Consider the following 26,822-nt stretch of genomic DNA (forward strand, 5'->3'; position numbering starts at 1 on the left):
TATGCAAGTGATTCCTAATAAAGTTACAAGTGTCTCAAGGCTGGGCTTTCTTCCATGCTTATAGACCCGGGCTCAAAAATGTTATTTTAATAATAAGAAATAAATCTTTATTTAATTTTAATTTTGAAAATATATATATAAAATTTTTAAAATATTAAAATATTATGCAAATAGATTGGCTGGATCGTCCTCAAACTGTAGATCTGATAGACCCATGGATAAGAGCTTTTAATATTTCCTATAATGATTATGAAGCCTCATCTATAATGATCATTTCTCATTTTAATATAATTAACTTGCAGAAACCTCAATGTTGGAAGTTATTGTTTTTCATTTTAAAAAACATAAATTAATTTATCAAATTTTTATATTTGAATTTTGATACTTTTAAAAAACCATCTAAATTATATTTTTTCATTCAAAAAAAGAGAGAAAAAAATAAAGGAAAAAGAAAATAATAAAAAAAAGAATAATATGAAAAAGACCCATATATTTATTTCATTTTATCTATTTCCTTATTATTATTAATTATTATTTTTTCCTCTTTCTTTCATATTTGTGTCTCTCTTTCATAAAGAGATCTAAAACTCTTGCACTCAATTTCAAAAAATAAATTGACAGAGACCAACAATTTATAAAGATCAAATTTTTATCTTAAACAATTTTAAATTACTATAACTAATTTATAAAATGTCCCTCCCTAACCCCTTCCCCTCTGTCTTACCCATTTGTACGTATGAACCATAACTCTATTTTTTCTTATCCTTAAATCCTTGTAGCCTATTCCCTTTGTTTTTCTCTTTGATAGAGGGTCTTTTTATTCTATTTTGAAGGCAACTTGTTCATTTTAAAACTTTTTTTACCCATTTAATCTTTCCATAAGAAAATGTAAGATAGAAAGCCTTGTGTTTGATGAAGATAAAAAAAAAATAATAATGAAAGAGAAAAGTAGGGGGTAAAATAAGGACAAGGAAAGAGGGACTTCCTAAAAATGAAATAGAACTTCATAATTCTTTGAATATAATTTATATGTCGGATTTTACGTGTAAGGGTAAAATAATTTGTCATATTTTGGCAAATAAAATTTAGGTTGCAATGGCTTATAATTGTTTCATACATCCATAGTTAATTTAAAAACTCTACAAACATGTTTAGACCCATAGCATATAATTATAAATAAATGAGATTTGATAAGATTATAATTTTGGTTTCAAATTCTTTTTATTGAGCAACTTGGAAGAGAAATAAGGTATGAACTCTCTTAATTAACTGCTTAAAGAGCAATTAATAGTGACTAATCAAGACGAGCTTCAATTAAATGGGTGGTGGCAAAATAAAAAATTAATCGGATTTTTGTAAGATTATCTAAAATTATGATGACAACATATTAGCAAATGGGAAATAAAAAATAGTTATGATGATTTGTGACAAACAGTCCACTTGCAGCAATTAGCCGTCTGCAAAATAAAATAACCCAACATTCATCAACCTCGTTGGTTGCATCCTAAGGTGGTTGACTCGATTACGATTTGAACATTGGCTTCGCTTCTTGTTGTCTTCTAAATTCTGCAGAAAAAGCTTCAATCAATCAGAAGAAAAGATGGAGAGTCAAATGGCATGTGAGGGCAAAGGCGTCAGTAAACACATCTGGGTCATCCCCTTCCCAGCATGCGGCCATATTCTTCCTCTTGTCGACTTAACTCATCAGCTTCTTCTTCGTGGCCTAAAAGTGACAATCTTGGTCACACCCAAAAACCTTTGCTATCTAAACCCTCTTCTCTCTTTGCACTCTCCCAGTAATGTTCAAACCCTTGTCTTTCCCTTCCCTTCTCACTCTTCCCTCCCTCCTGGAGTTGAGCAGATGCAAGACCTCCCTATATCCTTTGTTCCTGACATCGCAACTGCCTTGGGTAAACTCTATGACCCTTTGTTTCAGTGGTTTCAAAGCCACCCATCTCCCCCTGTTGCTATTCTCTCTGATACATTGCTCAGTTCTTGGACTACAAAGCTAGCTTGCCATCTCAACATCCCTAATATCAGTTTCCTTCCGTTCAATGTAAGGGCAGTATCTTCGTGGTTCGGCAAACTGAACATCATGCCATCCTTTTACACAGAGGCATATATGGCAAGTATACAAAGTTGGGGGCTTGTTTTTAACTCCTTCAAAGAGTTGGAAGGTGAAAATTTGGATATCATTAAGGAGAAGTTCACCCGACATGATCGGGTTTGGGCCGTCGGGCCTTTGCTGCCTGCAAACGCTGGGGACAGGGGCCTCAATGAGAGAGGTGGACCGAGTTCAATACCCCCTGGTCAAGTAATGGCATGGCTCGATTCCTGCCACGTGGACAAATCAGTCGTCTACGTGGGATTTGGGAGTCAAATTACGTTGACCAAGCGGCAAATGAAGGCAGTAGCCTCAGCGTTGGAAGATAGTGGGGTTCGTTTCATTTGGGCTGTCAAGGATCCGATGAAAAGAGTGCAAGATGGCGATGATGATCAGAGTATGATACCCCAGGGGTTCGAAGATCGTGTGGCAGGGAGAGGCCTCGTGATCAAAGGGTGGGCGCCCCAAGTGGCTATTCTCAGGCACCGAGCCGTTGGTTCTAACTTGAGTCATTGCGGTTGGAACTCAGCACTGGAAGGGATCCTCGCTGGAGTGTTGTTGCTTGCTTGGCCCATGCAAGCCGACCACTTCCACATCACCAAGCTGTTGGCAGATGAATTCGGGGTGGCTATCCGAGTTTGCAAGGGTTTAAGGAGTATCCCTGATTCGGTCAAACTAGCTCGGATCTTTGTTGATTCCACGGGCATGGCGCGGCCAGAAAGAGTTCGAGCCATAAAGCTGCAGAAAACAGCACTAAACGCCATCAGAAAAGGTGGAAGTTCGTACCAGGCTCTTGATAAACTAATAGAAGGGTTGTCTAGCTTTAATGGCAACAAAATCAAGGAAAATAAAATAAGATCGTCTATGTAGCAATTGGGAATGGTTTGACTTTGACAGAAATTACACCACTAAGGGTCTTCACTAGAATTCCCCTACTTTGGACAGCGTTTAAAACTAAAGGTAGGGGATAGGTTTTGCACACCCATTTTACCAAATATATTGAAAAGTTTTCTTTTAATCTTTTACCATTTGGAGAAATTATAAGCCAAATCTTCAATCATTAAACATATAAAGATATCTCATCACAATACTCTCGACATCCAACCAAATAGAACATTTCGGCTCTAAAACTAATACGTTGAGGAGATGGGCCAAACCTTGAGTTAAAGGAAGCACACCGAATAGGTTCATATATATACATGTTGAATATCACTTGTACCCCAAAACTTAAATCAAGGCATGAAATTTTTAATTTCATGTATATATGTTACTTTTACGTTCCAATTTTAATCGAATGTGAATATTATTTTTCATATGAAGTTCGGCATTTATTATATTTAATGAAAAAAAATAAAAATATGTAATTGGTGAAATTTAAACTAATCGTCATTATAATGGTTTGTTTTTCATAAAAGAATATTATAAATAATATTAAAAAATTTACTTATTAAAAAAAAAAAAGAATTTAGGTGATAGTGTAGTTGCCTAGTTTCTATTGACTTCAATATGTATCCTTTGAAATTTGAAGCAAATGTGCCAAAGGAGAAGAAGAAGAAGATGGGTAGCAATGGCGGGGGTGCGGCTCCTCCGTTGATAGGATTAGGGAGGAGGCAATCCGATTTGAAAAAGCCTTTCAACGTCGCTGTTCGTTCTCTTCTCACTACCTGTCCTAAACAGGAATTTAGCAAAGCATTTTAAAATTTTACAAGTGCGGAGCAAGAACGTCTCCACTGGCTTTTTATTCAGGTCATTACCTCTTTGCATGGGAATATAGAGGATGAGTTTAAGTCTTTATTCCAGGAAACACAGGTAGCAACTGCCCTTGATACTGTGGAGCAACTTGTGGAAGAACAACATCTTAACCCTTTGTTTTCAGATAAGACTAATATAATGGATGTGGTGCACAATCTGTCAACAGCAAAGAAGGCTGGGATCCAGTACTTAAGTGGCCTGCTGGAAAAGGGCTGAAGAACATAATCGCCTCATCCGAGCTCGGGTTGAGCTACTTAAGAATAGAAAGCAAGAAGTCTCGAGCATGAAAGATGTTGAGAAGGTAAGAGGTGGAATTTTAACTTATGAGGAACATAAAATATCTGGTTTTAGTGATCTGCAATTGGTGGGCTAATGTATCTTCCTCAGTACCGACAAGCTGCATGGATTGGTTGAACACACCAACACATTGTAGTGAGATGCTAAACCTTCAGTTTGTTTGCTTGAATATGTTGTTCTAGTCAGAATGGAGTAAAGTGCTCATTGTTGTTTACATATTGAGCATGGAAAGAAGCTTTAAAACATAGAATTGAAAGGATTCTTGTGAACAGACAGGGAATGCTTATAGCACAATGAGGAGCCTTGGTATGTCTCTTTTATCTTGTAAAAAAAACAAAATGTGCCTAAGGATATGCTTCGATTAATCAATTAAATGAACTTGCTAGCTGCCAACAACAAGTCCAGCACTGCCGGTACTTGATGACAGCAATTATTTTTGGGATGAATGTTTAAAAAGTAGACCAAAAGTAGAATTCATTGTTTGCAAGTAAAACAGAGAGGGTGAGTGTTTCTAACAAGACAAAGGAGGTATATACCTCGCAGACAAATGATCTTCAAATCCCATCACGCTCTAACATAGTTGGATGGAATTGTGCTTGTCTAATGTTGCAAGTTTTGGAACATGTTGGGGCATATACATTAACCACATAATTTGATTCTCTTTTGGGTTACAATAAACTTAGACAACTGATTTCAATAGTTAATATAATTTATAGAATTAGAAGGTGAAGTGTGTCAACCCTATGGCTTAACAACTACTTCAAGGCATTAAGAAACAAGGCAATGCCATTGCTCAATGGGTAACTAGGTGAAAGATATTGTGACATACATGTCTGAGAATAGGTTTTGTAATGCATGGTGGGGTTTTCTTTTGGTAAGGACTGGCTCAGGAGGATAATTGTACAGGGAGGCGGAAGGATCTGCCAGCTTTTGTTTGCTTTAAGGAAGGTAACCCCATGTTTCAATGAAAATCTTATGGCTTATCAAAAAAAAAAAAAAAGGCATTGCCATTGCTCAATGAAGTTCCCTCCTGAGTTGTTAGAGTTTCTTTTTGTTTTTAATTTCCACTTTTCACTTGTGGAAATAAGCCATCTTGCTGACAAATCATCAACATCATCACACCCAAAACAGATCAACTGAAGTTGTCTTAACCCTGTGTGCATAATTTGGAATGTATTGGGAGCATATTCATCGATCGTCAAGTTGAAACATGAAGAGTAGCTACCCCAATTCAGTAGGTAGCACAAAATATAAATTGTCTTTTGCTCGTAACATTGAATATTTTACCAACACTTACTATATAAGAGATTACTTTCTGCATAGGTTGATACATCAAAATTTACAAGAGCAAGAAGAAGCGAGTGAAAAAGAGAGAAAAATGCCAAGCTTGGGCAATCGCGGCCACATCCTAATGATCCCATACCCAGCATCTGGCCATATGCTTCCACATATGGATCTAACCCACCAGCTTCTTCTTCGTGGCATTACGGTGACAATCCTGGTCACACCCAAAAACCTTCACTATCTAAATCCTCTTCTCTCTTTGCATTCTTCTTCCAAAGTTCAAACTTTAGTCCTTCCCTTCCCTTCTCACTCATCTATCCCTTCTGGAGTTGAGAACATGCAAGAAGTCACTATATCCTTCGTCCCTGACTTTGCCGCTGCCTAGAGTAAACTCCATGATCCTTTGTTTCAATGGTTTCAAAGCCACCCATCTCCTCCCGTTGCCATTTGCTCTGATATGTTAATCAACTCTTGGACTAATAAGCTAGCTTCCGAACTCAACATCCCCAATATCAGTTTCCTCGTCGTCAATGCAAAAACGGTTGCTTCGTGGTGGATAAATGATCTCGACGTTATGCCAGAATGTTACAGAGAGCTGCATCTTGGATGTATACGAAGCTGGGGCTTCATCTTCAACTTGTTTACTGAGCTAGACAGTGAAAGTTTGCAAGTCATCCAGGAAGAATTTATCAAACATGATCGTATTTGGGCTGTGGGGCCGTTACTCCCCATAAAATCAATCAGCAATGGCCATACCGTGAGAGGTGGACCAAGTACAGTACCCCAAGATCAAGTCATAGTATGGCTTGATTCTTGCCACGTGGAAAAATCAGTCGTCTACGTAGGATTCGGGACCCAGATCAGATTGACCAAACAACAAATAAAGGCAGTAGCATCTTCATTGGCGGAGAGTGAGGTTCGTTTCATTTGGGCTGTCAGATCCAATAGAAGTATTGTAAGAGGCCGATCATGATGATCGAAGCGTTGTTCCCAACGGATTTGAAGACCGAGTGGTGATCAAAGGATGGGCTCCCGAGTTGGCGATCCTCGGACATCGTGCGGTTGGTTCCTACTTTACTCATTGTGGATGGAACTGAACCCTCGAGGCGATCCTGGCTGGAGTACTGTTGCTTGCACGGCCAATGCAGGTTGACCATTTCGAAAACACCAAGCTTTTGGTTGATGAATTGGGTGTGGCAATACGAGTCTGTGAGGGTTTGGAGAGTGTTCCGGATGCAACCAAGCTGGCTCGGATCCTGACTCGGTTAACATGACCGTGCCAGAGAGGGTTCGAGCCATAAAGCTGCGGAAGAGTGCATTGTAGGCCATTAAAGAAGGAGGGAGTTCCTATGAAGCTCTAGATGGATTAGTAGAAGAATTGTCCTCTCTTGGTGCAATGAAATAAAAGAGCATAAGTAAACGAAGTGATTAAACTTTAGCTAAATATATAAACGTGCATGCATATCTACTGCTGAAAAAACTGGCATTCGGAAGTTAATCAATTGGATTTTCCTTTTGCACTTGGTAACTTCTTAGATCATAAATGAAAATAAATATATATTACAAAAAGATCATGGACTAATTAATGGTGCAGTTATTCAAAAAGAGGGAAATTTTGTCTTTTCGTACGATTATATAATGCAATTTGCCGCGGTTGAAAAGCAGAAAAGGTCCCAATTCAAGCATGTTGGTAAATCAAGAAGAATTACATAGACAAATATAGCAATTTGCTAGAGTTGAGACCATAGATCAGACTTGATCTTGCACGGAGAGAGGAAAGGGGGAACCTTACAGCTTGTCCCAGTTTAATGATTGATGATTCAACACAAATCATAACTTAAGTTGAAAGATAATTAGCCGACTCCTGAAAACAATAATATGCAAAACCAACCCTAATCATCAGAAACCAGTAAATGAGAGGGATACAATGAAGTAAACTTTAACTATCTCCACTCACCATCTGAGACTGACTGTTCCTCCTCAATTTCTCTTATGCTTTGCACCATATCAGCAACTGTTTTTGATATATGTGCTGTGTGATTTTCCAAGTCTTTTAAGATCAAGTTCAATTGTTCTTCGTATGCGGCACACCGTCTTTTGCATTTTTGTCTCTCATTGTACAACTCAAGTGACAGCTCACGTATTCTCTTATCCTTCTCATCCTGCAAAAGAGAGGATTCTTGAACCATTACCAGGCACTGAGATCATAAAAAAGGTTACTCAACACTGGCAAAAGGTTTAAGTTTTAAACGTGCTCGATCCAGAACATTAGTGTGATAAAGATGTGGCAGACAATCACAATCATAACCAATGGCTCTTATTTTCAGAAGGCGATGCAGTAAGGACCAAGCTAGAAAAATGAGTTAAAATACAAGGATATGCAAGAGAGGAACCCATCACTAAGTAGAAAGCAGATCAACTCTACAATGATCTGGATCAACTCCAAGTATTTATATAAGACTTATTCTCACACGATTTCAAAAATATCTTAGGACTTGACCAATTGAGAAGTTAACTTCCTTACAAATACCAACAAAAATACCATGGTTATTTTCGAGCTGGAAAAAGTTGATATAAATAGCAAGAACACATTTGAGAAGTGCTTAAGGATGTTTCATTAGCAACAAATCTAGTTAGAAAATTTGACGGGAAAATCTACCAAAAAGGAAACTCAAAAAAATGGGTAACACAATTTAACAGTCCCACTGGTTAGTCTTTATTTATCAATGACATCAATATAACAAACATTTCCACTTAAACATTACCATCAGTCAAGCACTACATACATCTACTGGGGATTGATTTTCCACACCAACAATGAAAAGAGGACCAATATTCTCCATCAAAAAAAGTTTCTCCACTAAGCATTTAAATGAAGTTCTAAGGCGCCCCCTTGGTTTAACAATATCTTTTACTTTTCATCTCCAATTTTACTCTCAATATATATCCAGTGAGATAAATAACTAAATTCAAAATTTCCTGCTCTATACATTTTACGAAAAACTAAAAATCATAAACATTTGTCCAGTTTTCTAGAAAATTGGAAAACAATGGATCCCAATTTAGTTTTAACTTTAGTTCATTGATCAGTTATGGAGGAAAAGTGGAAATGGAAAAATATTTCTGAAATCAAATGTCCCCTGATGTTCGGTGATCTAGATTGAGCTTGAAATGCTGATAACATTTGAAAATAGCATCAGTTGGCAAAACCAGAGAGAAGTTTGATTCACTAGGTTTAATACCATGAATCAGCTCTACATCAGAATCTCCATCCATAATTAGGGTTAACTTACAATTTGATGTTGAAAATATTATGACAACTTCCCACAATGAAAATTATTCTAGTTATTTATGGGAAGAGAAAATAAAATAACTAAGCTTACCAGTTAGTAGCAACTCAATGTTAAAATCAATCCAATTTCAAGGCCTTAGATAGAGCTTTTAATTAGCAAGGGTCAAAGTTATAATGATTTGAACTGCGATGGCTCATTCACTGCAGGACCAGGTTTCTGGTTCCTGATAAAGGACCCATGATTCTTGCACATCTAAAAATATAGACCATAATTCAAAAATAATTTAAAAAGTTCATTCAGATATTATACTAAAAAAAATCAATCTCAAAAGTACCTCACCGACTAGATGCTTTCCAGATTCTCGCAACGGAACTTTGTTAGGACTCATCAGTTTATGGTTGTGCCCCTTAACAAATTTGGTGACAACCCACTTTGCTCCATCTCTTAGAGCTAGCCTTATCATTGCTTGGCAGCCCTCTCGGGTGATTGGTGGTGGGGGAAGAACTCTGTCTTTTCTGTATATATACTTCTTTGCTCGAAATCCTTCTTTAGAACAAACAAAATCTTGACCAATAACCTGATTGTTTACTCGTGATCGACGATTATGATGTATACGTACAGTAAATCCAGTCTGCCTGCCATAGGCAGCATAAAACTCTCGAGCTTCATCCCTTGAGTTGAATTCCATGCCCATGTATGGTTCCAATGCATCAGTAATATGGGAAAGACTACCACCAGACTGCTCTGCTAATTTCTCATCTTCACTGACACAAAAGTCCAAATTCTTCTGGAGAACATCTTCCATTTGTCCATGTTCTTCAGCTCTCACGTCTAAATCACTTTCATCTGAATCAAATTCTAGACTAGATTGGTTATCCATCATGCTTCCAACTGCAAGAATTTAAAATCATTCTTCATCCATTTCAAAGATGCTGATTAAACATAAAAGTTCAACAATGACATATAGGCTATAAATTTTTACATTACATAAAACACGAAATCAAATGTCCAATAAAGAAGAAGATCTTGTTTGAATAGTAAGGAGAAGGTTCTCAAATTTTTAGGTCCAAGATTCTAGTATCACCCAATTGTGGATTTCGTCCAACTTTATATTGGTTCTGGTCAATTGAATCAGTTATTGATTTTAGTCTATTGAATATATATGTGTTTGATTGTAATTGTAAAATCTATCAGTACATGTAACTTCGTTAAAAATATATCAATCTTCCATAAAAGACCGTACAGTTAATCTTTTATTGAGAAGCAAATTGAACAGTGTTATTTTGCAGCAAACCTATACCTGAACTAAGGGTGGTCAAGAATGGCATTTGACTGAATCATGCATGATATTCATGGACTTTCACATGGAAATTAAATTAGTTTCATGTTTTGCACAAAATGTTCAAGTATTTCGGATATTAACTAACTAGGAATCTAACTCCCTCAACAGTCTAACCCTAGCAGCCGGACAAGGGCGCATAAAATCCGGCCCTAGAGCTTCCCAGTCAGCCTTAGACTTGTCCTTCCTCATTGCACTGAAATCCCAAGAAAACGCAATGCGGAAAAGGAAAAGAAGTCGGAATCTGTCGAAAACGGGTCCTCCATCATCCCTTTCTACTCTATAATCGAATGATGCACATTGTAACCCAACACTAACAGTACAGACTGCTATTTCTTTCTAAAACTAAGTAAAGCTAAGGATACTAAGATCAAAAGCGATTAAAAAGTTTTTGACCCCTCTCATATAACTAAAATCAAACGGTAAAAGAAAGAAACATATTTGGTAGCAAAAACATAAGCACATATTGAAGAGAAATTAACGATAAGAGAGGGTAAAAAATGAAATAAAATAGCAATGTTGATGAACTCACTGGTACTTTGAAGAAAGCACTGGAAAATGGATACCCCTAAATCAATTCATCAAGCGATGTCAAGGATGCAAGAGCCATTTTTTTGGCAGTTCGAAGCTGTTCTGGTTTAACGCTTCTCGACAAGCTGTACAGAGGAGAGTACAGAGCAAGAACCTTAACCAAACTTCAGAAAGTAGAAAAGCAAAAGGCGAACGGCGATTGGTGCAAACTGACAATGGTTGTTCTATATTTTGGTGAATGACGTTTGGACCTCGTATGATTTCGGAATTGTTCGAGGAGCACCATGTAATTTTAGACCTAACCGTAGCCTTAAAAGAAGAATGACCTGTAATTTCAAAAATTATAAATGATAAAGTTCATTAATTTCAAAATATAATATGAGATCATTTAATGTTATCAATATTTAGATTAATTTAAAAATTGACCTAACTTTTGTTTTATAATAAGTAATGAAGATAAGAAAAGATTCAAATTCACACATAATTTTTTCTTCAGATTGTACTCAGTTACGAATGTTGTATTTCAAAATCTAAGCCGCCCCACGGGCTCAAACTCAAATCGGGACAAATTTCGTAAAAAATCAATTAAAAAATATATAAATTCGTATAAATTTTGCAATATATAAGTGAAGGTTATATCTCTTTTCTATTTTGACTCTTTCTACAAATCCAATACACTGAAGTTTAAATCATAGTAAAAGGAGGATACTATCTAAAAGGAACAAATGGAATTAAGTCCAGCTCCGTCGTTCAACTAATTCGCAAGAAAGTTGCGGCTCAACATATCCTCATAGTCTGCTTGACGAGCTAATAATGCATGCCGGTAATCTGATCAGAGGTTCCATGTTGGTGACATAATGCAGTAGGTTGCTTCTTCTGAAGCAAGGAATAGATAAGCAATGGAAAACGTAAATTTTGTATTAACATGAATATTCTTACATATACGAAGAACACAGATAATGAGCAGATTGGCAGCCATTAAGAAACTTGGAAAATGAAGGGAACAGATTAACAGCCATCAACGGCAGATTTTCTTTGGGGAAAGATCAACATCTGACTCAATAAAAGCGAGATGGAGGCCGTTATTTTTATCAGAGATGCATTGCCATCATCTCCCTGAAGAGCATTCAGTCACACAATTTGGTCTCTTCTGCAACAACTTCCATGGTCCAAGAATCAACTGAATAAGAAAGAAAAGTGTAAGCATCATAAATAAGCCTGCCATGCATAAATGATTAACTAACAAATTTCTCTCCAATTAAGCAACTAGAGATAAGTATAATGGCTGGAAGTAGCTATAATGACAACAAAGAGCATCTTTCCTTTTTCCTTTTTGGCTTTTATAAAGAATCCAAAAGAGTTCACTAAAAAAAAGCCATAAACAAGTTGAACATTTTCTTATTCCTTTGCATACAATTGCATACGAACAGATATGTGTGAGAGGAACCAACACAATTTATTTAATTCTCAAATGTAAACCCACAGTTGAAAGCTGACCTTATCGAATGTAAATGCAGTTGATTTTTTATATTAGAAGAGATGTTAGGAGACTCACCATAGTCAGAAAATGCGGTCTACGGATTCAAGTTCCCTCAGATTGCCGGATACCACATCAACTTTTAATGATAGCCGCTGAGTGTGTTCTTCAACATATTTTAGAACCATCTGAAGCTGCTCTAGATAAGCGGCTGATTTCTTTTTCTCACGATGCAGCTCTGTGGACAGTTCCCGAATTTTAAGATCTTTTTCATCCTGCAAACAGGAGCTAATGTATGTAAGGGCATACTGTAGCATTACATTTATTCAACAAATATGGTTAAAGAGGAGAAACTGCCAGTCTCATGAGAACATAATTCCAGGAAGCTTAGCTGTAAATGAATGGTCATATGTGGAACATAACCAAATTTCAGAATAATATGATATGGCCAAATAACCCATGACAAAAGGCCACAAAATTAAACAGCAGTTATAACCATATATAGATAGCTGATTGTTGCCAGTTTATGTCTGAAGTTTTCTTCCTTTCTGAGTTTCAAATCTTCAGTTGATTATCAAAGTAAAGCTACCATCCTAGAAACATTTCAGTTAATCACTTTTAAATTCATATACAGCAAAAACTCATTTTTGGACCTGGTGTTTTGTAGATTAATGAATTAAAATTTTCTGTAAAGTAAATGCTCTTCTGGTTTTTTCATATCTCTTCCCTCTCTCTGTTATGCCTGCTAATCTCTGCTGACTTCCTATTTCTCTAACTCTATTTCTTATTTCTTTCTAGTCTATATCTCTCTATTTTCATCTCTTTCATCTTCTGTCACCTTCTCTTTTGATTGCATCGAAAGTCAACCTAATTGCAGTAAGCCGAATTCAAGCCTGTTTACTTCAGATGGGCAGCAATTGAAACCTATATGTTCCTCAATCCACTAAATTGCCCATTTCAATCTGTAGCCTGTCTTTAATTGCAAGATAAAATTTCAATCAGATGTGTTTTTATTTCATTTAGGGACGGTCCGACGTACAGTTGTGCATGACAAAATTCTCCAACATATCTACATTCAAAAGGTTTTTAAACTAATACATAATTATGAATAATCTAAAATTATGTAACTCTACTGCAATATCAGAAAATAAATTTACAAGTAACCAGCTTTTTCATTCTAGTATGTGTAGTTGTAGAACTAACGTCATATCAAATAACAAGTTGTTAGGAATCATTTTGTTTACAACTTTAGAGAAGCAATATACTAATATTAGCAGGAAAATGCATAATAGGCATTATTTAACAGAATTACTAGCACTAGCCATACCTCACAAAATGCAATCCTATGTGACCTTCGAGGTGGTATTTTGCTTGGGTTCAGTTCATGATTGTGTTCTTTAATAAAACCATAAATAACCCACTTTCCCCCATCCTTTGCTGCTATCCTCAGCATTGCATTACATCCCTCTCTTGTGGCAGGCCGTGATGGGCACACTCTGTATTCTCTCTTTGTATATTTTTCTGCACGAAAACCTTCTTTTGAGCAAACAAACTCTCGGCCAATTATTGAGTTATCCTTAAGAGATCGACGTGTGCGATTATTCCGTATGGTGAAGCCCATACGCCGGCCATACATCTCATAAAACTCCCTAGCAGCCTCTGCTGACTCAAACTCCATGCCCGTGTATGGTTCTCCAGCTTCCAAAGTCATAGGAAAATTTTGATCCAATGGGTTAATCAAATTACCATTTCCATCCACATTACTATCTGACAACTCATCATCCAGCGTTTCATGGCCATCAAATGTTTCAGCCAGCCATTGTCTATAATTTCTGCTTGAGTTAAGTCCCTGACCAGAGGTGCTAGCCATCACAAACCTCTGAGAAACCAAACCAAGATCAGTCTAAAGCAAAATAACAGAACAGAAATCCAAAAATCATTCAACAATCCAACTTGCCTACTGTGAAAAGAAGCAATGGCAACAGTGTGCTATGACCAACAAGCCTAGACTCATCGAGTCAATGGGATTAGACAAGTAAGTTTCCATAGCTCTCCGAGATTGAATATGTCCTACAAGGAGAAGCAATTTGCTCCATTGCTCTAAATAATAAAAAGCCTCTAATAACTCAAAAATGATCAAATTACTTAATATGTGCAAATATAGAAGCTCAGTATTTCCCTCCCAAAAAAAAATCTTGATTTGTTTACTTATAATTACTCAACTAAGATTATGAAGAAAACCCAAAATTTACCAACTTTTTGCCTTACCTGTCCCAAACTGTAGGTGGGTTTTTTTTTTTTTTTTGGTTTTTGGGTTCTTTAACATGCCAATTTCTAATCAATGCCAAATAACAGAAACCCAACAAGCAGAAAAAAAAAATTCTGATACAATGGGAAAGCAAACAAAGTTAATAAAATCAGTGAAAATGAAAAAAAAAAAAAAAAAAAAAAGAAATTTACCTTGTGTTGGTACTAGGAGAGAGTTTCAATTATGACTAGAAAAAGCGTTAGAAATCGAAAATTACGAGCTGCCCAAAATGTGTAGGGGAAACAGCTAATGTTTCAGTAGGTGCAGCCAACATCCAAAATAGATTGGCGTTTACTCAGTTCCCCAAATTCAGAATTGAGAATTGAGATAGAAAGAAAAATGGCCAAATGGGTAATTGGATGTGTAAAGAAAAAGCTCAAGCGAGCGAAACTGGGAAATGGGGAGGTGAGAACTCAAACCAGGAAAATATAGAGCAGCAAAGCAAGGATAAAATGGTAATCGACATTCCTCTTAATAATACAACGTTTTGAATATCAAATGTAAATATTTTGACTTTGGGGTTTGACTTTGATGGGTTCTTAATGATATCAATTAATAAGTACAAAGGCGACAACTTGATGGGTTCTTAAACGTTAATTGTCACCTCTGTACATGCCACTGGAGAAACCTAACATGGCTATTATTTGTTGTGATACAATGTTTACTTGAAGCCGTCAGCTTTGATCTGTTTCCCAGCTTAGTTCTGCTTCTGCAGGCTCATCGCATCATAGACTTCTTATACGTATACACTACTTTGCTTCTGTTGTTGGATGCCATTGCTTCTTCTTTCCAGGACTACCGAAATTTTCTCATCAGTTCTTGGGGGACTCTGTTAGCTGAACCATTCGCACTTCAGCTTTATTCCGGAATATAGAAAAAAATTGATTCATCATTTGCCATGTGAACAACTCAGTTTAGGTAACCAAGGTAAGTTTAGGGTAGCATTTAGGTTTAACATATCCTAAATTACAGTCAAGATTCTATCTTGCAAATGATTAAACGTAGGAATTTGATTGCACAAATGTGAAAAGCTCAAGGACTATGGTCTCTTATATTTTGAACAAACAAAATGCTTAAGATCAAATCTTATAATACTGTTACAAAAAAAAAAAGGCTACAACTTATTTACAGAACCTGGGACATGGAATGGTGTAGAGTCTCTAGCGATCTACAACAAAAATAATACAGTTGTGAGTATTTACTGACCCTTTCAGATATTATCAAGGGTAGAAAACTTATGAATGCTACAAATGACAACTATTATCTCTACATTCAAGCTCTCTGATATTTTGAACTGCACCTTCAACTGTTTTTGACAGGTGCTCAGTGTGTTCCTCAATGTAGTTCATAAATGCACATAGTTGTTCTCGACACGCCATTAACTCCTGGTTTGCATTAACCAGCTCAGAAGATAATTCCTGGATTTTCTTATCTTTGTCATCCTGCTGCATCTGAAAAACATGGTTGATTTATGTAAATCTCATAAACATTGAAAATTAAACTGATTTTACAAACACACTCATACACAGATACCGGTAATAGAATGTGCAGATCATGCAACCATTCAGTGGATAGAACATAGCAAGCTACAGTCTAAATACTGGTAATACTTCAAACTTTAAAAATAATTTAGAATGAAGAAATCTGATTGATCTATAAGGCAATTGTTCAATAAAACTAAACTAAGAGCTGATACAAAGGAGAAGCTATATGCTTTCGAACAACTCGGGTAGAAAGAAAAAGGCTCCTTATTCTTTGTGCCTTGCAGTGAAAGTTTTCTAGTTGAAGTGACATGCAAGATCTTTGATGATTTCATTGATGACTTATGGAGGAAAGGAACACTGGTACGGATACTAGACAGTACAACAGGGGAGATCAGTCTCCATCCTCAATAATAATAGGGAAAATAATCATAATTTATGCTCTAAAACTTCCAGGAAGAATTAGAAACTTTTGAAAACTCACAATTTTCCAAGTTAATAAAGTTAAGTACAAAGTTGTCAGTAAATGGACAATTTAAGTTAACCATTAGAAAAATTGCATCCTTAACAAATATAAATCTGTCTAAAAATGGCACTACATATGTCTTAAAAACACCTAACAGCGCCTAGGCATCCTTGTCTTTGGGAGCATAGTTGCAAAGCTAGATTATTGAGCACATCGTCTGCAGAGGCTAATTGAATAAGAAATCCATAATCAAAGGCCAAATCTATGGTCCCATTGGATTCATATTATCATAGTTGGAGAGGACTATGAGAACAAGCATAACAAATAACAATCCACAATTTGTAGTAGGCAATGGCTCCTTTTCACACTGATTATGAACTAAAAGGGGAGAATGGGGGTGGGGGCTTTCAAGATAACGTCTCTGGAGAAAGGGCAAACCTCTCTGGAAAGTTCTATAACTTGGTTGTCAATGCAGTTATTGTTCATGTTGGAAACTCAAATAACAGTCATGTACATTACATGTACAAAAGCTGCAAAAATATGTTACATTCTCGGTAGAGTTCGTTTGAACAACCACCGATTCTCAATGAAACATCAGACTTATCCACAAGTCAAATGCTAGGCACTTGATTCCAAATCGTCAGCGATAGGCAGAGCAAAAACATGAATGAATAGACACAACAAGATCCACCAAATCAAACAAAAAACATAGTAAGTGACCCTCATGAGACTTCAAAAGATGATGCACACACTTTTTTCTTTGACTGCAGAACGTTTAAGCTCATTTATTCCTACTGGCCTTGATATGAATAGAACTAACGAGCACTTCTCCATAAAACTAAGCAGAATAAGCAAGGCAATCGACAATTCACTGTCAACATACTTTTATATCATGATAAATCTCTACTCGATGCTATGTCACCCATAGTTTAACTTGTAAATTAGCATGAAGGTTTCCATGAAGGAATTCATGCAATATCTTGATTTTCAATTGGAACACCCACTATAAGGCTAAGTACAGCAGGAGTGAAACATGAGTGCAAGTTTAAAATAGGAGCACATGCATAAGAATGCTAAAATTTTTCTAAAAGAAAAGCACCTCACCTGTTTAAATTTATGGAGTACAAATTATATACCACAAGAAAATATGGTTTTTTATATCAGAACAATGCCATGGCCCATCGTCACTAAATCTGTCACTGTTGAGCTCATGTATAGATAGAAAAAAGACCATACTGATGAGGCAAAGACTTGTAGAATAGTAACAATAGCCTTAAGGATAGTATGAAGAATGAAGATTGAAGTAAAAAATATCAGCTAACAATGGCTAGCATTGCAATGCAGTGCAGCCTCTTTCAAAAGAGTAAACATATCTACACCAGACCTGTGATAAGGAGTTTGGAGTTCAGTGGGTAAGAAACATAGTGTTATACCATATTTGCAGCCAGTAATCGTCAAAGGATATCAACTAAACCCATTCTTTGTCCTTTTTCTTCTTTTGCATAAATATTTCAGATTAAACACAATTTTAATATGATTAAAACAAAACTAGTTGTGATGGAGAAGAAAAAAGAAGAATAGACTCAATAGGAACATGAAGAATTTGGAGACTAAATGTCAAAGTTCATGGATTCTCATGAACTAGGACATGAAACTTATTTACACTCGAAGCAATGAAGTGCCAACCAAGGATAGGAATCCTAAGATTAAGCTCATAAGGTAGCTTGCGGAGGTCCTGAAAATATTCAGTGGGAAGGTGCCAATAAGTTTATTGCAACATGTTATTGCCTGATCTCATTAAAGAAAAGCAGAAAGCCCTGGATGCCCTTGTTTTCAGACCAATAGAAACAATTGTGTTTCCAAAAGAGCGCTTCCTCTAGAACATATCACCTTGAAGCTACTTTTTTTCTTTTGAAGGTTCCTTTTCTTGTCATTTGCCTTCTAATTTTACTTGGAACTTCTTCCTCCAGTTAACCTGCTTCTGTCCCATAAATTTCATGCCCTATTAAATTGGCATCTAACATTTTCAAATTTAAGGCAATTTATGGGATACTGCAGGTTAAGTGTTGCTACGATTCAAGCACAATCTGCTGTCTCTCCAACAAAATGTCCAAGAGGTGGAACTTTTAGGTGTCAAGCAAGCTTAATACAGATATTATTCTTGATAAATTTTGAAAACTACTTGCACTTTAATAGATGTTAGATTTCAGTTCTCTCACTACTGCTAACCAGAGCTTCGTATATTTGCAAGGATAAAAAGTAACAACCTCAACTTGTGAAAAGTTTGTCATAGAGTATCATCTTCAGTAGTAAAAGCAGAACACTAGAAAAGACATCAGCCTAATTCTTTCAAACAAACATGAAGGAAACTTACAGGATTTGGTTGACCGTTTACTGAAGTAATTAATAGAGGATGAGTATGCTCCTTCACAAATTTTGAGATAACCCATCTCCCTGGTTTCTCTCTCTTCACTATCATCCTCGCCATGCATCCTTCTCGTTTGCTCTCTCGCTTTCGTATCTGAACACGTCCATTCTTTTGTCTGTTGAGATTAAAACCTTCTTTGTTACATGCAAGTCGACGATGGATGATTGATCCATCAAGCTCAGACTTACGGGACGAAATTATTCGTGTCAAAAATCCTACCCGCCTAGCATATTCATCATAGAAAGCTTTTGCAGCTTGTACAGATTCAAATAGCATACCCTCATGTGGTTCTTGGTTCAGGTTGAGTTCACATAAACCAGATTCATCTCCTGTACAACTTTCTGTAATTAGAAATGTTTCTTCTTTGTTTGTGTCAGCTTCACATACATCAGATTCACTTTCAATACAACTTTCTCTTATCACAATTTTATGATCCATAAGGTTCTCCTCTTCCACTGCCAACCCCGACAAAACAAGTTATCATATGCCAATAATCATGCACACAAACACAAACAATCATAGACACAGATAATGAGAAAGGCTGCTCGCAGAAAAATTAATAGTTTTATGGCATTCAGGAAGTGCCAGGTAATCAGCCATTTTGATAGTCTAGTTTCTTACATTATCAAGTAACAAGGTCTACAAATATTAATACAAGTGAATAGCACTATTTATACTTTTATATGGCCTAAGAAAAGGGTATAACATACAATGTTACTTGACATCATAAGCATAAACTCCAGAGAATTGTTGATAATAACAACTTAATTCACAAATCAACTGTTGTCCATCATCTCATGTTTTAACGATAATTAAGGCATAGAACCCTGAAATGAAACCATGCATTTTTGTAATTTTAATGTTTCTAAGAACACCTTATTAATTGGATAAACCACAAAAGGACATGCGCATGCATGGACATGCACATGCATAGGCAAGCCTGCACATACACTTACATGCATAATGCAAAATTTAACATAAAATTTTTCCTTTAGCTGCTTGGAAAGAGGGCAAAGAAAAGTGAAAAGCAAAAGAAACTTATATTAATTAAAAGATTTAATTTCTTATTTGATCGAACTAGCGAAGATTCTTCGCATTTTCTTTTTTTTTTTTTCATTTTTTCCTCTTTGGTTCTATCTGTGTAAAATCAACAAGAAATTTTCAATAACGTCTACTTTTCGTTCTTTTCCCACCGAACCCAACGGTACTTGTGTACTAGCAGCAGATAAAATATATATATATATATATATAAAGAGATCATTATGAACGAACAATTACTCCATTTAACTAAGTCAATCTTTTCAACTGGTACTTGACGAAAAGTCTGTTTTCTCGAGAATCAAACAGAGGGATACCACATGCATAACCATTAAAAACCCAAAATTACAAGGAACAATTAGAGAAAATGGAAAAAATAAATCGCCAAATCGAATTTAAAGACCCTAGAAAAGAACAGCAAACATGAAATAGTTACTATTTAAAAACAGAAAGGAATTAAAGAAAGAACTTACCTGATTTTTTTTTTCTTCCTATTTTTCGCTTGTTATTATTTGTTTTAGCGTGGCTGCCATTTTGAACAGAGATAAAGCGAATTTTCTTTTTCCTATTTTCATTTGTCTCTTTTAATGTTGTGCTTGTTTGTTTTTTCTTCTCAAAGCAGTACTTTATTTTTATTTTTAGGTACTTTTAAACATGAGATCACACATTAATCAATAAATAAATCAAATAAATTTTTTTATTGAAATATATTAATATTATTATTATTAAAAAAGACGGAAGCTTATTTTGAGGCTGGTATGAGCTTCAATCAGTAATTAAATTTATTAAAAATCTTAATTTACTAATAAATGTCTCCAATTTTTCAACAATTTACTATCTATAATAATTTGTTTGGTTATTTTAATTTCATTCTTTAATATAATAAAAGCTCGATAATAATGTTAACATAGGAACATTTGATCCAATAATATATATGTCTTTGTTCAAAAAATAAAATTCAAATCTTCTTTTTTAATAAAAAAAGATTTTATACATTAATTATAAATTTTACAAAAAAACCCAAACTAAGAAGAAGCCAAAAATCCCAGTCGAAGAAGACCCCTCGAGTTAGAACAGAACAGGAGCAATAATGGTAAAATCAAATTTTTTTACTTTACCAAGCAAATGCTAAAGTAACATCACTCTGGTTTTTAATGGTAACATGACTTTTTTTTTTATCTATAACGTGATTATAATATAACATTATATTAATTAATTTTTTCTCTTATCAAAATGAAAATCATTGCAGTTCACCACTTGTATTCTAAAAATTATTAAATAAAATTTTACATTTTAATCAAAATTTCAAACAAATCTATTAATTTTTAAAATGAATAATTCATTCAAAAAATATTATATCTAAATCTAACCGTTGATCAATCATTACTATTTTTGTTCATTTAATAATACAATAATATTAAAAAATAATTTTATTTTTTATAAATTTTAAAAATTACTATTATATAATTTTTTTATAAAAAAAAATTCAAAGGAGCACCTCGGATGCTCTCCTCTCTGGCACCGATCGGTGCTCCCCACGAGAGAAGCACTAGATCTCGATGCTCCCCTCTCTTGGGCCTTCTCTCTGGGAGTATCTTGATTTTTTTTTCAAAAAAAAATTATACAATAATAATTTTTAAAATTAATAAAAAAATATTTTAATCTATTCATATTTTCTGTTAACTATGTTTATACTTTTTAGACGAATTATCTATTTCAAAAACTAAATAAAATTAAAAATTAAAATGTGAGAATATTTTGCCCTAGTAACTTCCCTAGTACCAAAAGCTCCCTTAATTCATATGCTGAATTTGAGCCGGTAGGTATTGCTTGAAAGGGTACAAAGAAGACAATAAACAAGTTTCCTTAACTAGAGGCCAAATCAATCTGGTTACCACTAACAAAATTACAAGGAAAAGGTCGATATCATGTACTCTAATGATCTCAGTATTGTGGGAAAGATCAAGAATTCATCAATTCCATTACCTCCCTTTTCTGCAGTAAAGCATCTAGATTTTCTCTAATACCCCTAGCTTTTCAACCACAAACTAATCATTTCCAGTAAAGAAGAGATTTCATGAACAAAGAGGCACAATCAGGCAATACGGAAAGAGAAGATATGGTATACTCTGCATGCGGAAGCTATGCGGAAGCTATCTGCCGTGTAAAAGCTCATGTACTTTAGCATCAAGCGTTTTCAAATTGTCCAAAGTTGCTTGAACTTTCATTGATATGTGATAGTTGTGGTCTTCAACTTCTTTCATAAATGCTACTAGCTGTTCACGGTATGATGCACTTAACCGCTTCTTAACCCGCAATTCTGCAGTTAATTCTTGAATTTTCTTATCCTTCTCTTCATCCTGGAATCCAGAAAAACAATAATAATAAATCAGAAATACCTTAAATGGTGCATTGTCAAGGTGTAATTAGTTACCTATGCTAGCTGTATAAAAAAGATATAAACATATATTATCTATGCTAGCACCAGTCTCTTCAAGCAAAAAAGGGGGAAAAGGGAATGGGACATGGACTGAAACAGTCCTCATTTTGAGGACAATATTGTCATGCATGTTAGCAAGTTTAACTAAGCTTCACAAATTGGCATATGACATCCTACATGGTGAATTGGTTATGTCAATTTTCTTCAGAATCCTACATGATGGTGTCAATTTGTTAACACAATATGTAGACTGTGAAAAAGCTTTGGTGCATTACAGATGGTGATTAGAGTTTAATCATTTTTTGTTTCATGTGAAACCTACTTCATGACCACAAATAAAGAGGAAGGAAGAGGGCGAAGAGGGAGTCTATTGTTTAAAGTTCTAAATCCCACTCTCAAACAGCACTAAACCAAAGACCTCCTTTAGGAAAATGGAGAAACACCAGCAAACTATTAAGGCGGTTCAAGTATAATACAATCTAAATGTTGCATTTGCCAGTTAATATTTATCTAGGATATGAACAATCTGAAAATAACAATGAAAATATTCCAAAAGTGAAAATAAACTTGTTAGCATGTATATCCTATTTATCTATCATTCCTATCTTTTAATCATTACAACATTTTCACTTCCAGCAGAAATTCATGTAAAAATACTTAAAAGGAGTGGATTTTCCCTTTTCTGCATTCTTTATACATCTAAGTAGCAGTAATACTTAGATATAAGATGAGGGGGGCGGGGGCACCTCTAACACGCTCCCTCAAACCAGAGATTAAACCCAAGCCCCCCTATCAAGAGATACAGTAAACAACAGATTTTTAAGACAAATAAAGTGTGACATATGTAAAAGTTATTTTCACTAACTAGTTGTTGTTTATGGCCTTGCAACATATGAGTATCATGTTTAGGGGTATGTAAGGGAACTTAGGCTTTGGAATTAGGAATTACAACCATAAAGCTCATAGAAGGACCATAAGCTTTGTAATAAAAACTTCAATAGATTCCTGAAAAGGATTACTTTCAACAATGTCTAAGAAATTTCTTCCCTGTCCCATTCCTTTTGCCCTTTTTCTAAAACCTCAGCCTAAGGACAAGAATTTACTTCCCTTCTCTTTCTATCTTCTATCTCTCCCCTTAATATTCTATCATGTTTTTTCTTATTCACCTTCTATGTCTCTTAATTCATCATAATTTAAGCACTGTTGTCATCTCAAAATTTTCCTTTACAATTATATACTCCAAGAAGCTAGTGAGAACCAGCAGCATCTGTATTGACAAGTGATTTTTATCTTTAAATAAAACAGGAAATTTAAGGAAAATTAGGCAGCACTTCAATGTCTTCAGAAAGGAGGGAGTTTTTAATTGCACGAAACTAAGAGTGGGATTAATTGCAATTAAATTTCATCACCAAATAAATATCTAATCATATAAATCAGCCTTTAAGAATCCAAGAAATGAACTACATACTTGTGTTACTCCAATACAGATATACTGAATGGCAGAAACTATACTTTCAAAAGAATGTAGTTTTTTGCCAAAGACATCTGGTGAAAACACCATACATTAAAAAACAGAAGAAGAAGAAATTTCAGATGTTTTTCACCTCAGTGAGTTATCTATGAATTAGGATTTTGGAAAAAGTTTAAATTTGAATAACATCTCCGAAAAGTCTCAGTACCACAGTAATGGAGCACGCAGTTAATAACGTACAAAAGTTCGAGACACCCTCTTAAAGTTGCAGAAAGCAAATGGAAACTGTAGATCCCTTATCACAAAGAAATAACTGATTGACAGTATTAAACTTTATGCAACATTAGTTTAGTAAATACACTTATCCAAGTCCTCCAGCCCCAAACAGATAAATTATCAAGACATATTAACAGAAGTAGAAGAACATAGATAAGACTATCTGCAGAATCTTAGGAACTAAAACTTCACAGCAGATAGCAAGAAAAGAACCACATATATTAAAAAGAACAATATAATGAGGATAATAAAGCACTCCTAGGAAGAAAATGATAAGAAATATGTCCAGTTGGGAAAAGGAGAGAACTTCCAAGAAGCTCTAAAGAGAACCAAATAATGACAAAGAACAAGCACCCCAATAATTATAACAACAATAAGCACTGATGAGAATAAAAAATCCACAAAAGAAACCCAAGTACCAACGCTCCTATCTATCTAAAATGATTGGTAGATTTCTAACCAACAAAAACAAGAAAAAATCAGTCCAATAGTAAAGTAAGCATTTTCATTTCACTAGTAATTGACCAAGTCATGAAAAGCTTACAAGTCTTCTGCAACTTTCTTCCAACCGAATCACCAATGGATGATTATGGTCCCTCACAAATTTCTTAATTACCCATCTCCCAGTCTTATCTCTCCTCAAATGAATCATTGCTGAGCAGCTTTCGCGTTGCTTTTCCTGCTTCTGAAGGTGAACTTCTGACTGATTATCAAAGTAACCCCTACATCCAAGTCCACGAGAGATGAGTAACCCATCAAGCTCTGACTTATGTGAAGATAGAACACGTGTGAAGAATCCTCTCTGTCTTGCATAATTTTCATAAAATATTTTGGCAGCTTCTTCTGATTCAAATATCATGCCCACGTATGGTTCCTGAATTGAGTCATACTCATGCATATCTGATTCATCCCCGGTAGAAGCTTCTAATCTTCCATCTACATCATCCACTAGTTCATCCACTGTTGCATAAGAGAGTGGTTGGAAATAAAAACTAAAATTCACTAGTACATAATATGACATCTAACCAACTTAAAAGAGTAGTCAATGGCTAAGAAAGTTATACATCTCCCAGTTACTCTCCTACACACATGATTAGAAAACGATCACAAGCTTAAACTGCAAACATTTCAACCTACGAGAGAAAAAAAAAAAACCTGCACCAATAAAAGAAACATGGCATCCAACATGCATAAATATAAATGATAAGGAATCAAATTTCTCAACTACACCCACCCACTTCCCCTTTTCTTTTTGGAGTATTGTTACGCATATGTTCAGGTAATGGTGTACATTTTTTTGACTCAATAAGTCATAACTCTCCTTGTACAAAAGTTAAAAAGTTAAAACATAATGCATCACTCAAAAGAACAAGTAACAAAACCAACAAAACTACCATATAAAGATGGGGAAAAGTTAATTGCAACATAAATTGGTCACTGCTATATTGAGCAAACTGCAATATTGGACAATCTTCCCATACGCATAGCACCAATTAGATAATACTAGCAACATTAACACATACTAGTTGATCTAACATTTCTTTAACATGATACAAGAATAGCTCTAGGTTTCAAATCTCGATATTCGGTAGCAATATTAGCATATATACATATCACAGGCATCACATTTATCAAAAAAATTAGCCAAAAAGCATTTCCAATTACAAACAAAAACAGAAAGACCGATTAGATTCGACAAAACAACAGTCCAAGTCTCAGTACAGTACTAGTTCCTCTAAAAAGAAAAGAGGCAAGCGATGGATTTTTAAGTAAACCAAAATTAAAGATTAAACTTACTCGAACTAAGAGGGTTTCTTCTGCTCCGTTTGTTCTGAGAAAATTAGAGAAAACGGATGGTGAGGAATCAGAAAGAAGAGAAAAGAAGATGACAAATTCGAAAACTGGACCATTTTAAGGAAAATACACGTGGCAAATTTCTGGACGACTGAAGCCACGATGTTCTTTTGCCGCTCATACACTACCCGTGCTACTAATAAGTAATAAGACCACTTGCCCATATACCTGCTCAAAGGCCGGGCCACCTCTCCAGTTCAGTCCAGTTAACGGGCCTATCCTCCTTCGGCCCAAGTTGAACTTCCAAACGATGCTGCCTTACAAACTAAATTAATTAAACCTTTTACGAGTGGAGTGCTCATGGATAATTTTTTTTTTATTTAGGCTTTCTTGGAAAGTTCAATATTGGAGGTTACAATTAGAATTGCTTCCCCTTTTATTTGTTTTTCTAAATATTTTGGAGATTATAATTTTCTTAAATCATTTTTTATTTATGATTGATTTATTTTCTCTTAACTTTCTTTTTGCCATTACATTTTTGTATTATTATGTACAAATAATTATGTTGCAGCAATCACTGGTTCTCAAATTTTCTTCGCTTCAAGGATTTTCCATTTTCAAATTCTCTCTCAACTCTTTCTACCTCTTCTATAGTTAATTGAATTAATTATTTGAGAAAAAATATATAGGATTCATAATAATTGTTTACATTTTTTACTGTGTTTCTAAGATGATTTTTTTTTTTGTTGATTTGAGATTTTTTGTTTTGGTTTTTTATTTGGACTTGTGATTGAATTATGTTTTTTTTTTTGTCATCTATTTATGAATGAATTTGTTGAGACATCTCTACAATGATAGAAATGATGGGAATAGTGATGGAGTCAGGATTTCACGTTTGGGAGGACAAAGAGTCGAAGATAATGTTTATATTAGAAGTTCAATATTTGATAAAAATATAAAAATAAATAAATGGAAAAAGTTCATACAAAATTATACAAATAAATCTTGAAAATTACTCCATGAAACTAATCTTAATAATTTAC

The 26,822-nt window shown here is 35.0% G+C and overlaps 5 protein-coding genes and 2 pseudogenes across 8 annotated transcripts; 3 read left to right on the plus strand and 4 right to left on the minus strand.

The window, feature by feature from the left end:
• LOC18602477 (UDP-glycosyltransferase 89C1) lies at positions 1,410-2,999 on the plus strand. The gene has a single exon (XM_018119218.1). It carries the CDS (start codon positions 1,601-1,603, stop codon positions 2,972-2,974), a length of 1,374 nt encoding a protein of 457 aa, XP_017974707.1. The 5' UTR covers positions 1,410-1,600; the 3' UTR covers positions 2,975-2,999.
• LOC108661619 lies at positions 3,611-4,229 on the plus strand (annotated as a pseudogene).
• LOC18602478 lies at positions 5,356-6,940 on the plus strand (annotated as a pseudogene).
• LOC18602479 (protein FAR1-RELATED SEQUENCE 6) lies at positions 7,042-10,926 on the minus strand. Its single transcript, XM_007033873.2, has 4 exons — positions 10,602-10,926; positions 9,065-9,621; positions 7,395-7,599; positions 7,042-7,301 (listed from the first exon to the last, which is right to left on the minus strand). The coding sequence occupies exons 2-4, from the start codon at positions 9,611-9,613 to the stop codon at positions 7,291-7,293; spliced, it is 765 nt and encodes a 254-aa protein (XP_007033935.2). The 5' UTR covers positions 9,614-9,621; positions 10,602-10,926; the 3' UTR covers positions 7,042-7,290.
• Positions 11,327-14,916, minus strand: LOC18602480 (protein FAR1-RELATED SEQUENCE 5). Of its 3 annotated transcripts, none has more exons than XM_018119224.1 (5): positions 14,538-14,877; positions 14,035-14,147; positions 13,405-13,956; positions 12,156-12,352; positions 11,327-11,780 (listed from the first exon to the last, which is right to left on the minus strand). In XM_018119224.1, the coding sequence occupies exons 3-4, from the start codon at positions 13,945-13,947 to the stop codon at positions 12,161-12,163; spliced, it is 735 nt and encodes a 244-aa protein (XP_017974713.1). In that variant the 5' UTR covers positions 13,948-13,956; positions 14,035-14,147; positions 14,538-14,877; the 3' UTR covers positions 11,327-11,780; positions 12,156-12,160. The 3 variants fall into 3 exon arrangements, with proteins under 3 accessions (XP_017974713.1, XP_017974712.1, XP_007033939.2); XM_018119223.1 differs by having other exon boundaries at positions 14,035-14,177; XM_007033877.2 differs by lacking the exon at positions 14,035-14,147 and having other exon boundaries at positions 14,538-14,916.
• LOC18602481 (protein FAR1-RELATED SEQUENCE 5) lies at positions 15,410-20,409 on the minus strand. Its single transcript, XM_018119225.1, has 4 exons — positions 20,272-20,409; positions 18,707-19,215; positions 15,686-15,836; positions 15,410-15,553 (listed from the first exon to the last, which is right to left on the minus strand). The coding sequence occupies exons 2-4, from the start codon at positions 19,196-19,198 to the stop codon at positions 15,546-15,548; spliced, it is 651 nt and encodes a 216-aa protein (XP_017974714.1). The 5' UTR covers positions 19,199-19,215; positions 20,272-20,409; the 3' UTR covers positions 15,410-15,545.
• On the minus strand, positions 21,638-25,941 carry LOC18602482 (protein FAR1-RELATED SEQUENCE 5). Of its 2 annotated transcripts, none has more exons than XM_007033880.2 (3): positions 25,783-25,941; positions 24,530-24,945; positions 21,638-22,158 (listed from the first exon to the last, which is right to left on the minus strand). In XM_007033880.2, coding segments are annotated over exons 1-3 (624 nt in total). In that variant the 5' UTR covers positions 25,784-25,941; the 3' UTR covers positions 21,638-21,951. The 2 variants fall into 2 exon arrangements, with proteins under 2 accessions (XP_007033942.2, XP_017974715.1); XM_018119226.1 differs by having other exon boundaries at positions 24,530-24,933; positions 25,783-25,935.

Source organism: Theobroma cacao, chromosome 4 (genome assembly GCF_000208745.1).
Source record: "Theobroma cacao cultivar B97-61/B2 chromosome 4, Criollo_cocoa_genome_V2, whole genome shotgun sequence".
NCBI classification, from domain to species: Eukaryota; Viridiplantae; Streptophyta; class Magnoliopsida; order Malvales; family Malvaceae; genus Theobroma; species Theobroma cacao.